The following is a 13,626-nucleotide window of genomic DNA, read 5'->3' as shown; positions in this document are numbered from 1 at the left end:
TTGCGGTCAAGATGGTGCTGGAGGAGTGGAGGCACTGGCTTGAAGGCGCAGAACACCCATTATTGGTTTGGACCAACCATAAAAATCTTGAATATCTCCGCACCGCCAAATGCCTCAACAGCAGACAAGCTCGTTGGGCTCTGTTATTCACTCGGTTTAACTTCACCATCGCCTGCCACCCTGGGTCCAAGAATGTTAAGCTTGATGCTCTCTCTCTAGTCTGTATAGTTCTGCGGCTACACCATCAGACCCTGAGACCATCCTCCCTACCTCCTGTCTTGCTGCTACACTTGTCTGGGGAATCAAGAGCCTGGTCCATAAGGGGGGGGCCCGGCTAACCAGATGTTCGTCCCTGATTTGGCCCGCTCCCCGGTCCTGGAAGGGGCCCATTCCTCAAAGCTTACCTGTCATCCCGGCTCCCGCCGGACCCTGGCTTTCATCCGACAACGTTTTTGGTGGCCCACTATGGTTTCTGACGTCTCCACATTCGTCGCCGCCTGCACTGTATGCGCTCAGAACAAGACTCAGTGGCAAGCTCCAGCTGGCCTCCTTCAACCACTCCCTGTGCCTCATCGCCCCTGGTCCCATATATCCCTGGATTTTGTCACTTGTCTCCCTCCGTCTGATGGCAACACCACCATCCTTACAGTGGTGGATAGGTTTCTAAAGCCGCCCATTTCATTCCTCTCCCTAAGTTACCTTCAGCCAAGGAGACGGCCCAGCTCATGGTGCAGCATGTCTTCCGAATCCATGGACTTCCGGTCGACATGGTCTCCGATCGTGGTTCTCGTCCCGATTCTGGAAGGCCTTCTGCACCCTCATTGGGTCGTCGGCCAGCCTTTCATCCTCAGTCCAACGGGCAGTCGGAGCGTGCCAATCAGGACCTGGAGACGACTCTTCGGTGCCTCGTCTCGGCCAACCCACCACCTACAGCCAGCAACTCATGTGGGTGGAGTACGCACGGAACACCTACCCTGCTCGGCCACTGGGCTCTCGCCTTTTGAGTGTTCCCTGGGTTACCAGCCTCCGCTCTTCCCAGAGCAAGAGGAAGAGGTCCGCATCCCCTCAGCCCAGATTTCGTCCGTCGCTGTCGGCGTACCTGGAAGAGAGCCCGGTCCGCTCTTCTTTAGACCACCTCCAGGTATCGGCGACAGGCGGACCGCCACCGGACCCCGGCTCCCCGCTATCGTCTCGGGCAAAGGGTATGGCTCTCTATTCGGAATCTGTCCCTCAGAGTGGAATCCCGTAAACTTCCCCACCGCTTTATCGGCCCTTTTCCCATCTCTAAAATCCTTAGTCCCACTGCTGTTTGTCTTCTGTTGCCCCGCACCCTCTGTATACATCCCACTTTTCATGTGTCTAAGATTAAACCTTTGTCTCACAGCCCTTTGTCTCCTGTTTCCAGACTTTTACTCAAGTAGTATTTTACTGGGTGACTTTCACTTTTATTTGAGTAATTTTCTATTAAGAAATCTTTACTTTTACTCAAGTATGACAATTTGATACTTTTTCCACCACTGATTACTGCTGTCTGTGCAGGCCCAGAGGACAACACAGGGAAAGGTCAAATAACATCATTACACTAACATGTGTTGATATCTATGAGGTGTACAGCTAGTACAAGGTTTAATTTCATTTGAAAAATCTATAAGCTATAATCAAAGGTTCAATTTAATTATATAATAAATATTGAGATAATTAGTCATAGTTTACTTACATAATTGTTATCGATTGTTTAATCTCTCCGAGAGAAACAAAATCAGTCATTAATCTTAATTAATGTTAGCCTAATAATGTGATATTTAAAAAGTTGTAGTAAAGGTATTCAGGATCCCGCCACAATTAAATCTAGCTTTAGCCTTCTCTCTGTGTGTGAAAGGGGGAGGAACGGTGACTCCCATCATTATGTTCGTGAGCTCTCTTCACTCTTCTATTATCTGCTGCGGGACTCCCCGTTCCTCCCCCTTTCACTTCCTCCGCTCCCCCGACCTGCTCGAAGGTAAACGACGGTCCCTAGTACTCTAACTTTCTTTGCCACCGCATCGCCTCAAGTCAAAGGATGGCAGCATTTCTGAAATCCCTTCGGAATCTGAAGAATGAGATTGTTCTATTCTCTACCCCGTTACTTCTTCTCCCGCTGCCTTTAGTCATTGGAACGAAGGTATGTAAATTGTCACGTTTTGCACAGATTTAAACACACGTTTTTATATTGAAAATATATTGTATGTACAGTAAGCGGGTTTTATATTGTTGTTTAAATGATATTGTTTATTTGGTTAAATGCAAAAGGAGTTGGTAATTTCGGACTACTTTTCTGTATTATAATGATGTTTGTATAGTTATATTTATCATAAACCTTCAATTAGACACTGTACTGAAGCAGGTCTAACTGCAATATGTGGTTGAGAGTCATTGCATAGGTTTTGTTCAGCCTTGCACCTGTTGATGCAGCCTAAACAGTGAGTTGCAGCATTTAACCATTTTCTTAAAAATATATATATATTTAGCAGACACTCTTAACCAGAGCAACTTACAGGATCAATTAGGATTGAGTGCCTTGCTCAAGGGCACATTGACAGATTTTTCACCTAGTCAGCTCGGGGATTTAAACCGAATGTTACTGGTCCAACACTCCTAACCACTAGGCTACTTGCCACCCATCATCCCTGATCCTCAAGGCTGTCTCAAAGACAGTAGCCTAATGCTGTTGTTTTAACCGTATATGGCATGTCATATCCAGAGTGGGAACACTAGTTACACTGAATCCTCCTGTCATAGGTTCTGTCCCAAATGGCATCCTTTTCACTATAGTGCACTACTTTTGACCAGAGCCCCTAGTCAAAAGTAGTGCACTACATAGGGAATAGGGTGCCATTTGGAACGTAGACTTCACATGCTGCCAAAGCTGAGACTTTGTCCTAGTGTTGCCTCCACTGCATCACACATGGGGCTATTAGCATGTTATATTTGTCTTATCCTTGGTGTAGTTTCAGTGTATCAGAATCATTACTAACTATGTCATCACACCTAATCTGTCACACACACACACACACACATCATAGAGGACGGACTGCTGAGTGATGGTCTGAGTGGTGGTCTGATCAATGTACAGTTGAGTCTAACAGGTGCTGCAACACAGGATTACAACACAGTGATCTTTAACCCCAATCAACATATCTCAGTACCAATCAACTATAATCTCTCCCATTTATGATTATATAATGTGACTTTCCCTAACAACAGTACAGATCTGCTATCTTAATTTGATCACTCTGTTGTCGCAGAGAATATTCATGAGCAGCAGGAAATGCAAATTGTAGTGTATTCAAGGCTTGAAAAGGCTTCTAAAGTGTATAATTTCCATTTTAAAATGTCAGACTTGATTTGCCCTAAAAAAAAATGTATCCACCCCTAATTTTTTTTCTCCATTTAATTATAATTCAGACAATAATTCACATTTCCTGTTGCTGCAGGATTATTTTCCTGCAGTGAGAAGCAAGGTCAAATTAAGATATTGCATCTGTATGAGCCAGCAGTATTCATTCCCAGGTGTTGTGGTGTGTTGGATGTTCTGACCTGTTGGTGACCTTTTGGATCCTATGTATTTGTTGTGCAGGAGGCAGCATGTGCCTATGTGATCATTCTGATGGCAGTGTACTGGTGTACAGAAGCCTTACCACTGGCTGTCACTGCCCTGCTTCCCGCTGTCCTCTTCCCCATGTTTGGCATCATGCAATCCAAAGACGTAAGACAGCCTCTATTGCAAGCCGTGAAGACATCTTTCAATAACATGATCAATGAAACTACTATAAAACTGTACTAATCAAACTGTACTATAGTAGCCTACTGATATTCAATATACTTCACGGTGGTGTCTGCACATTGTTTTAGTAGATACAGTATTGGTAGATGTTTGCATGTGCATACACAAATACACTGTGGACCCATGAGTCACTTGTCTGTGGGTGTCTTCCAGGTGTGTATGCAGTACCTGAAGGACACCAACATGCTGTTTGTGGGAGGACTGATGGTGGCGGTGGCAGTGGAGCACTGGAACCTGCACAAACGCATTGCCCTCCGAGTGCTGCTCTTTGTAGGGGTGCGCCCCGCTCTGTAAGTGACCCTCAACTAACTAACTAACTAACTAACTAACTAACTAACTAACTAACTAACTAACCCATCAATACAAATCCCCTGCTATGTTTGGGACTATATCAATCTCTAGATAAGGGAAATCAGTTAATCTTTATGACTATCTATATTGTATTGACCTTGCCATTATACATGTGGAAATATTACCTAACGTTTCACTCTCTCTGTGTCAGAGGGTATTCTGCCTTTTACTTGGTCTGATCCATCTCAGTAAAGCCCTTTGAGAGACTTTGACAATTTTATGCATACCCTCTTAGAAAAAAAGGTGCTATCTAGAACCTAAAAGGGTTATTCGGCTGTCCGCATAGGAGAATCCTTTAAAGAACCCTTTTTGGTTCTAGGTAGAACCCTTTTGGTTCCAGGTAGAACCCTTTTGAGTTCCATGTAGAACAATTTCCAGAGGGTTCTACATGGAACCCAACATAGTTCTAACTGGAACCAAAAAGGTTTCTAATTGGAACCAAAAAGGGGTCTCCTATGGGGACTGCCGAAGAACCCTTTTGGAACCCTTTTTTCTAAGAGTGTAGATGAATATAACATTTTATAAGCCTTGTTATAAGACCTTCTACAAGCTCATACGTGCTTATAACAAGTTATAAAGTATTAAACCTGTATGCTATGCTTTAAGTGAAGTGTTACATAATATTCGTATTCCACATTTCTTTGCTGAGGCCTGTGTTTCCTCCATATAGGTCCTGTAATTCCTATGATTCTCTATGTCTTCTATGGTTTCCTCAATTTCCAGTCTCATGCTGGGCTTCATGGGGGTGACAGCCTTCCTGTCCATGTGGATCAGTAACACAGCCACCACAGCCATGATGGTGCCCATCGTCCAGGCTGTTCTGGAGCAGCTCAACAACTACTCAGAGACTGAGATGCCTGTGATCCTCAGCACTGAGGAGGACACCCAGCCTCAGGACACCACTGACAGCAAACAAACAGAGAAACAGACAGAGGGACATGGTGAGCACTGAGCAGAGAAGGACAAATTAATGAACAGTTCATTTGTGAGTTTATTGAAAGGGGTTATTATCCATTGAATGAACTCGGGGACCATGTAAGCTTATTAGGGAGCATATGTATGAGCAGTGTGCATTGCAAATTAGTTTTCTTTGCTTTGAGATTATTTGGGCTATGTTAATGTTCCTATTTGGACTGTGTTTGTCCAGTTGTGGTGACCTGTTTAGACCCGTTTATGGAGGCAATCCGGCGTAAGGAGGCTGCAGACAAGAAGAAGATGTGTAAGGGCATGACGCTGTGTGTCTGCTACGCTGCCAGCATTGGGGGCACCGCCACCCTCACAGGGACTGGCCCCAACCTGGTGCTCAAGGGCCAGATGAACCAGTGGGTACCTTCAGCTATGGATTGTGTCCTCAGTGTATTTCAGTATCGTTCAAATCATATTTTTCTTTATGTGCTAATGTTAATAATATTTCATGTTTCCCTCAAGGCTGTTTCCTAACAATGGAGATGTCATCAATTTTGCGTCCTGGTTCGGCTTTGCTTTCCCCAACATGATCCTGATGCTGACCCTGGCTTGGCTCTGGCTGCAGTTTGTCTTCATGGGATTCAAGTGAGTTTCAGATTAAAAGAAGATGTTTTATCTTTCAGTCAGAGATCATCCTACTGAATTCAGTTTACTACTGAAGTCACCCTTTAAGCCTTAACCCCTTTCTCTTCCTTCATTCCCAGTTTTAAGAAGACGTGGGGCTGTGGGGCAGCGAAGACAGAGAAAGAGATAGCTGTGTATAATGTGATCAAGGAGCAGCATCGTCAGCTGGGCTCCATGTCTTTTGGAGAGCTGAGTGTGCTGGGTCTGTTCAGTTGTCTTGTGGTTCTGTGGTTCACCAGAGATCCTGGCTTCGTGGCAGGCTGGGCCACATACATCTTCAACGCTGATGCAGAGTACGGCCCTCTACTGTTTATAAATACTACACTGTACATGCACAGCATATTACACAGGCCTAGTATGCTTTCCAAATGGCATCCTATTCCCTTTATAGTGCACTGCTTTGGACCAGGGCCCATTTAGCTCTGGTCTAAAGTAGTGGGCCATAAAGGGAAAAGGGTGCCATTTGAGACGCAACCCTATTAGGGAAAAGGGTGCCATTTGAGACGCAACCCTAATCAATACAAAGAAGACATGAGACTGTTACAAAAACATTAGATTGACACTATATATACAAAAGTATGTGGCACCCCTTCAAATTAGTGGATTCGGCTATTTCAGCCACACCCGTTGCTGACAAGTGTATTAAATCAAGAACACATCCATTGAATCTCCATAGATAAACATTGGCAGTAGAATGGCCATACTGAATGGCCATACACAATGACTTTCAACGTGGCACTGTCATAGGATGCCACCTTTCCAACAAGTCAGTTCGTCAAATTTCTGCCCTGCCAGAGCTGCCCTGGTCAACTGTAAGTGCTGTTATTGTGAAGTGGAAACGTCTAGGAGCAATATCGGATCAGCTGCGAAGTGGTAGGCCACACAAGCTCACAGAACGGGACCGCCGAGTGCTGAAGTGTGTAGCGCGTAAAAATTGTCTGTCCTCGGTTGCAACACTCACTACCGAGTTCCAAACTGCCTCTGGAAGCAACGTCAGCACAATAACTGTTCATTGGGAGCTTCATGAAATGTGCTTCCATGGCCGAGCAGCCGCACACAAGCATAAGATCACCATGCGCAATGGCAAGCGTAGGCTAGAGTGGTGTAAAGCTTGCTGCCATTGGACTCTGGAGCAGTGGAAACGCGTTCTCTGGAGTGATGAATCACGCTTCACCATCTGGCAGTCCGACGGACTAATCTGGGTTTGGCGGATGCCAGGAGAACGCTACCTGCTCCAATGCATAGTGCCAACTGTAACGTTTGGTGAAAGAGGAATAATGGTCTGGGGCTGTTTTTCATGGTTCGGGCTAGACCCCTTATTTTCCAGTGAAGGTAAATCTTAACGCTATAGCATACAATGACATTGTAGACGATTCTGTGCTTCCAAATTTGTGGCAACAGTTTGGGGAAGGCCCTTTCTTGTTTCAGCATGACAATGCCCCCGTGCACAAAGCGAGGTCCGTACAGAAATGGTTTGTCATGATCGGTGTGGAAGAACTTGACTGGCCTGCACAGGGCCCTGACCTCAACCCCATCAAACACCTTTGGGATGAATTAGAACGCTGACTGCGAGCCAGGCCTAATCACCCAACATCAGTGCCCGACCTCACTAATGCTCTTGTGGCTGAATGGAAGCAAATCCCCGCAGCAATGCTCCAACATCTAGTGGAAAGCCTTCCCAGAAGAGTGGAGGTTGTTATAGCAGCAAAGGGGGGACCAACTCCATATTAATGCCTATGATTTTGGAATGAGATGTTCAGATGTCCACATACTTTTGGTCATGTAGTGTATCTCACTTCCCACATACTTCAACACTTCACAAGAAAAAATAAGCAAGAAAACATCAATTGTGTGTCTGAATGTTGAAAGATAGGGTGACTATCTTTATCCGTTCTTCCCTCCAGGTATGTAACTGATGCCACAGTGGCATTGTTCATCGCTGTCCTTCTCTTTGTCCTGCCTTCCAAGGCCCCACGCTTCTGCTGCAGGAGGTCCCAAAGCTTTGACACTGGTAAACCATGTTTAGTACCTGATCTTGAGTATGCTACTTTAGTATCTAAGGATATGAAGACTTGAAGACCATTACAATGGCATGTCTGTAACAGTGATTTGTTAACCCCTCTACAGAGCACCAGCACCTGGCTGGCCCCACACCAGCTCTGCTTACCTGGAAGGTGGCCCAGAAGAAGTTACCCTGGAGCATCGTTCTCCTCTTGGGGGGAGGGTTCGCCCTGGCGAAGGGCAGCGAGGTGAGAGACAGGGCCTGTATGTACATACAGATGTAGGATTACCTTGTTACAGGAGAACTTTCCTGACATGCAGGAAATGTAAAACATGCAGTGTATTTGAGGTTTTAAAAGGCTTCTGAAGTTTGTACGAAAAATGTATCAACCCCTACAAAAAGTATTATTTCTCTGCTGTAGCAAACTGGCTCAAATTAAGATTCTATATCTGTACAGTGTAATCATTGGTTGATTTCCACAGAAACATTTTAACCAAAACAGTCAGATTCCCACTGAGAACTGAATCATCCCACATTTCATCAGGATCTTTGTGACAAATTTACATTTTTGATTTGTCAACACAGCTCCACCCTGTTCACTTCCCAAGTACGATCACACATATGGCATATCATGTGGGATCACACTGGTGACATATCAGCTGCTTACTTAGTCATGTCAGTGGAAATTAGTACACTAAAATCCACCTTTCTGTCTTTGCATACTGTACACAGTATGTACAGGTAACTGCCAAAATAAAGGAAAATGAAATACCAACATAAAGTGTCTTAATAGGGCGTTGGGCCACCACGAGCACAATGCACATTGGCATAGTTTCTACAAGTGTCTAGAACTCTATTGGTGGGATGCGACACCATTCTTCCACGAGAAATTCCATAATTTGGTGTTTTGTTGATGGTGGTGGAAAACACTGTCTATGGCGCCGCTCCAGAATCTCCCATATGTGTTCAATTGGGTTGAGATCTGGTGACTAGACACACACACACACACACACACACACACACAAATACACACACACACACACACACACACAAATACAAATACACACACACACACACACACACACACTTTGAACCCCGTATGCTCCTTTGAGACCCCTCTTTCAAAGTCACAGATCTCTTCTTCTAACCATGGTAGCCATAATAATGGGCAACTGGGCATTTTTATACATGACCCTAAGCATGATGGAATGTTAATTGCTTGTTTAACTCAGGAACCAAACCTGTGTGGAAGCACCTGCTTTCAACATACTTTATATCCCTCATTTACTCAAATGTTTCCTTTATTTTGGCAGTTGCCTGTACATCTGTAGATGTACAGTACCAGTCAAAAATATGGACACACCTACTCATTCAAGGGTTTTTCTTTATTTTTACTATTTACTACATTGTAGAATAATAGTGAAGACATCAAAACTATGAAATAACACATATGGAATCATGTAGTAACCAAAAAATTGTTAAACAAATCAAAATATATTTGATATTTTAGATTCTTCAAAGTAGCCACCCTTTGCCTTGATGAAAGCTTTGCACACTCTTGGCATTCTCTCAACCTGCTTCATGAGGTAGTCACCTGGAATGCATTTCAATTAACAGGTGTCCCTTGTTAAAAGTTAATTTGTGGAATGTCTTTCCTTCTTAATGCGTTTGAGCCAATCAGTTGTGTTGTGACAAGGTAGGGGGGGTATACAGATGATAGCCCTATTTGGTAAAAGACCAAGTCCATATTATGGCAAGAACAGCTCAAATAAGCAAAGAGAAACGACAGTCCATCATTACTTTAAGACATGAAGGTCAGTCAATACGGAACATTTCAAGATTTTGAACGTTTCTTCAAGTGCAGTCGCAAAAACCATCAAGCGCTATGATGAAACTGGCTCTCATGAGGACCGCCACAGGAATGGAAGACCCAGAGTTACCTCTGCTGCAGAGGATAAGTTCATTAGAGTTACCAGCCTCAGAAATTGCAGGCCAAATAAATGCTTCACAGAGTTCAAGTAACAGACACATCTCAACATCAACTGTTCAGAGGGGACTGTGTGAATCAGGCCATCATGGTTGAATTGCTGCAAAGAAACCACTACTAAAGGACACCAATAATAAGAAGAGACCTGCTTGGGCTAAGAAATACGAGCAATGGACATTAGACCGGTGGAAATGTGTCCTTTGGTCTGGAGTCCAAATTGGAGATTTCTGGTTCCAACCACTGTGTCTTTGTGAGACGCAGAGTAGGTGAACGGATGATCTCTGCATGTGTGGTTCCCACCATGAAGCATGGAGGAGGAGGTGTGATGGTGTGGGGGTTGCTTTGCTGGTGACACTGTCAGTAATTTATTTAGAATTCAAGGTACACTTAACCAGCATGGCTACCACAGCATTCTGCAGCGATACGCCATCCCGTCTGGTTTGGCTTAGTGGGACTATCATTTGTTTTTCAACAGGATAATAACCCAAAACACACCTCCAGGCTGTGTAAGGGCTATTTGACCAAGAAGGAGAGTGATGGAGGGCTGCATCAGATGACCTGGCCTCCACAATCACCCAACCTCAACCCAATTGAGATGGTTTGGGATGAGTTGGACCACAGAGTGAAGGAAAATCAGCCAACAAGTGCTCAGCATATGTGGGAATTCCTTCAAGACTGTTGGAAAAGCATTCCTCATGAAGCTGGTTGAGAGAATGCCAAGAGTGTGCAAAGCTGTCATCAAGGCAAAGGGTGGCTACTTTGAAGAATCTAAAATATCAAATATATTGTGATTTGTTTAACACTTTTTTGGTTACTACATGATTCCATATGTGTTATTTAATAGTTTTTGATGTCTTCACTATTATTCTACAATGTAGAAAATAGCAAAAATAAAGAAAAACCCTGGAATGAGTAGGTGTGTCCAAACTTTTGATTGGTACTGTATATGGATCTGGTAATGTATCCGACACCATAAGAAGAGTGTCATGGTTGTTTGAGACTGATTGTGTGGTTATGGTTATGTATGTGCCCCTGTAGGAGTCAGGTCTGTCTAAGTGGATGGGGGACCAGATGACTCCCCTCCACACCATCCCACCCTGGGCCATCGCTATCATCCTGTGTCTGCTGATCGCCATCTTCACAGAGTGCACCAGTAACGTAGCCACTGCCACTCTCTTCCTACCTGTCCTCGCCTCAATGGTAAGACTCAACACACAGCTCTGTAATAATAACACAATACTAGGCCCTACTACACAATACTACACTACTACACACCACTACAATACTACACAATACTACAATACTACACAATACTACAATACGACACTATGCTACACTACTACACTACAGTATTACACAACTGGAAGCAGGAATACAATAGCTGTCCAGTCTGGTAAACTGCTCTGACACTCAGACGTGTACAGTACATGCAGAAGCAGTAGTAGACTACTTGCAATGGGCTGCAACACTGTAGCTCCTTGATGTGAAGTACAGTACTTACCAATCTCCCCTATAGGAGTGCAGCATGGAAACTACTACCAGTGGAAGCTGGGCTACATGTCCTTGTTTGGCTGCCCTGGCCTGTAGTTGTTAGACAATACATTTGGTCCCCTTCCCTGGGCTCTTCCTTCTATAGCCACCCTGCCAAACACACCAATTGAGCTTCGTGGCTTGTCCTGGTGCCCACCCCCATCCACACTGACGAATGGTATCACTGTGCCCAGTGCCCAAGCACTCAGAGAGGACCCAAGCTGGGCAATGCCGGAATGTGCCAAGCTGAGGTATAGAGAGAGGGATTTATTGAGGTCAAAGCCAACAGGAGTGCATGAAGATGACATAAGTGTAGAAAAGGGTGAGTGAAAGAGGGAGAATGATACTGTAGGAAGAAAAATGGGGTTAGTGAACCAACTACTACTTACAGGGAAGTCTGGGAAAGAGAGGCTGCTAGGACGTGTGCTTTTGTTTCTAGCTGCTTGAATCCAACTAAATGATATAACATCCATTATATCCGTTGTGGAAGAGCATGACAGAGGGATGAGAATTCTGACATGAAAGATAATCTCAGCCAGTATTCATTTTCAAACTAATTACTGTCGTGTGAATTCTTTTGGGAGACTAAACAACTCTTCAGAGGCTTACATTTTAATCTTTGTTCTGCTATTACATTGTGGTTCTACACCGTTCTCGAGACATCTGTGGTGCGTTTCCATTTTGCCTGCCATGACTCAGACCCCAAACAACATAGCATGCATAAGAATTACATCTTAATTGCACACGCCTAATGGACGATTCTGAACCCTAGAATTACAAATACTAAAATCAGAGTTATGAGCAAGTAATTACGGTGCAGAAAAGCATCAGAGCAGACTAGAGTGTTGTCATTAGGTATACGTCCCAAATGGAACCCTATTCCCTATATAGTGCACTACTTTTGACTAGGGTGCATGGCCTCTGGTCAAAAGTAGTGCACTATGTAGGGAAAAGGGTGCCATTTGGGACTCACTCTAGGAGTCTCCTCCTTAGCCCAGGCTCAGACAGCTGAAGATGTGTGTCTGTGTGTTTATTTCAGTCCCAGTCCATTGGAATGAATCCTCTGTACGTCATGGTGCCTTGTACTCTCAGTGCGTCCTTTGCCTTCATGCTACCTGTGGCCACACCGCCCAATGCTATCGTCTTCTCATTTGGCTACCTCAAGGTTTCTGACATGGTGAGTTACAGTACACCATTTTACAAAGTGAATAATATCTACTGCATTGTCAATCTTATTATTAATTAACAAAAATAAATAATAACAAAAAATCCTCATCAATTTAGGAAACGTCTTATAGTGCCATTTACTAATAATTTGGTGACAGACCTATAGCTAATTTGATTGCCTTTTTTCAGTATCAATGATTGCTAACAGACCCTGAAATCACACCCAGTTGTACCTCCCCTCTCTCTCTCTCCCAGGCTAGGACAGGTATAGTGATGAACATCATCGGTATCCTGTGCATTACTCTGGCCATCAATAGCTGGGGCAGGGCCATGTTCCACCTAGACACCTTCCCTACCTGGGCCAACACTACTGGGGTGTGAGGACCTCGAGCGGCCCCGGGCCAGGCCATGGGGAACACATGGAGGGCACCTTATGTGCTAGGGATCTCTGGAGAGAAGAATGATGAAGGGTGAAAGTAGCACTACTCTACTTTTAATGCTGTAATGTGTTATACAAAGTATGTCCAGTCCCATTCAAAATGCCCAAGTATTATCTCTATCAAATGAACATGTTCTCAACTTCTCACTCTCAGGCGTAGGTTCTGACTCATATTTATTGGTCGGTTTATATCTCAAGACTCAGAGTTGCTTAAAATCCATTTGTGATTTAAGGTTTTTGCTAAACTGTTCATTTGCACAAAATAGCTTCTGAACTACACTACATGACCAAAAGTATGTGAACACCTGCTTGTCGAACATCTCATCCCAAAATCATGGGCATTAATATGGAGTTGGTCCCCCCTTTGCTGCTATAACAACCTCCACTTGTCTGGGAAGGCTTTCCACTAGATGTTGGAACATTGCTGCGAGGACTTGCTTCCATTCAGCCACAAGAACATTAGTGAGGTCGGGCACTGATGTTGGGCGATTAGGCCTGGCTCGGAGTAGGCGTTCCAATTCATCCCAAAGGTGTTCGATGGGGTTGAGGTCAGGGCTTTGTGCAGGCCAGTCAAGTTCTTCAACACCGATCTAGACAAACCATTACTGTATGGACCTCGATTTGTGCATGGGGGCATTGTCATGCTGAAACAGGAAAGGTCCTTCCCCAAACTGTTGCCACAAAGTTGGAAGCACATAATTGCATGTATGCTATAGGGTTAAGATTTCCCTTCACTG

At 44.3% G+C, this 13,626-nt stretch overlaps 1 protein-coding gene across 1 annotated transcript; it reads left to right on the top strand.

The window, feature by feature from the left end:
• Positions 1 to 2,059: 2,059 nt before the first annotated feature.
• Positions 2,060 to 12,831, top strand: LOC311101777 (Na(+)/citrate cotransporter-like; the record flags this gene model as incomplete). Its single annotated transcript, XM_084142965.1, has 12 exons — positions 2,060 to 2,161; positions 3,617 to 3,745; positions 3,977 to 4,113; positions 4,898 to 5,115; positions 5,340 to 5,496; positions 5,603 to 5,725; positions 5,845 to 6,057; positions 7,669 to 7,775; positions 7,892 to 8,013; positions 10,792 to 10,953; positions 12,323 to 12,460; positions 12,706 to 12,831. The coding sequence occupies 12 exons, from the start codon at positions 2,060 to 2,062 to the stop codon at positions 12,829 to 12,831; spliced, it is 1,734 nt and encodes a 577-aa protein (XP_083999091.1).
• Positions 12,832 to 13,626: the final 795 nt, after the last annotated feature.

Source organism: Coregonus lavaretus, assembly GCF_964263955.1.
Source record: "Coregonus lavaretus genome assembly, chromosome: 26".
NCBI lineage: Eukaryota > Metazoa > Chordata > Actinopteri > Salmoniformes > Salmonidae > Coregonus > Coregonus lavaretus.
Note: the sequence above shows the minus strand (reverse complement) of the source record. Positions and strands in the feature narration are given on the sequence as shown.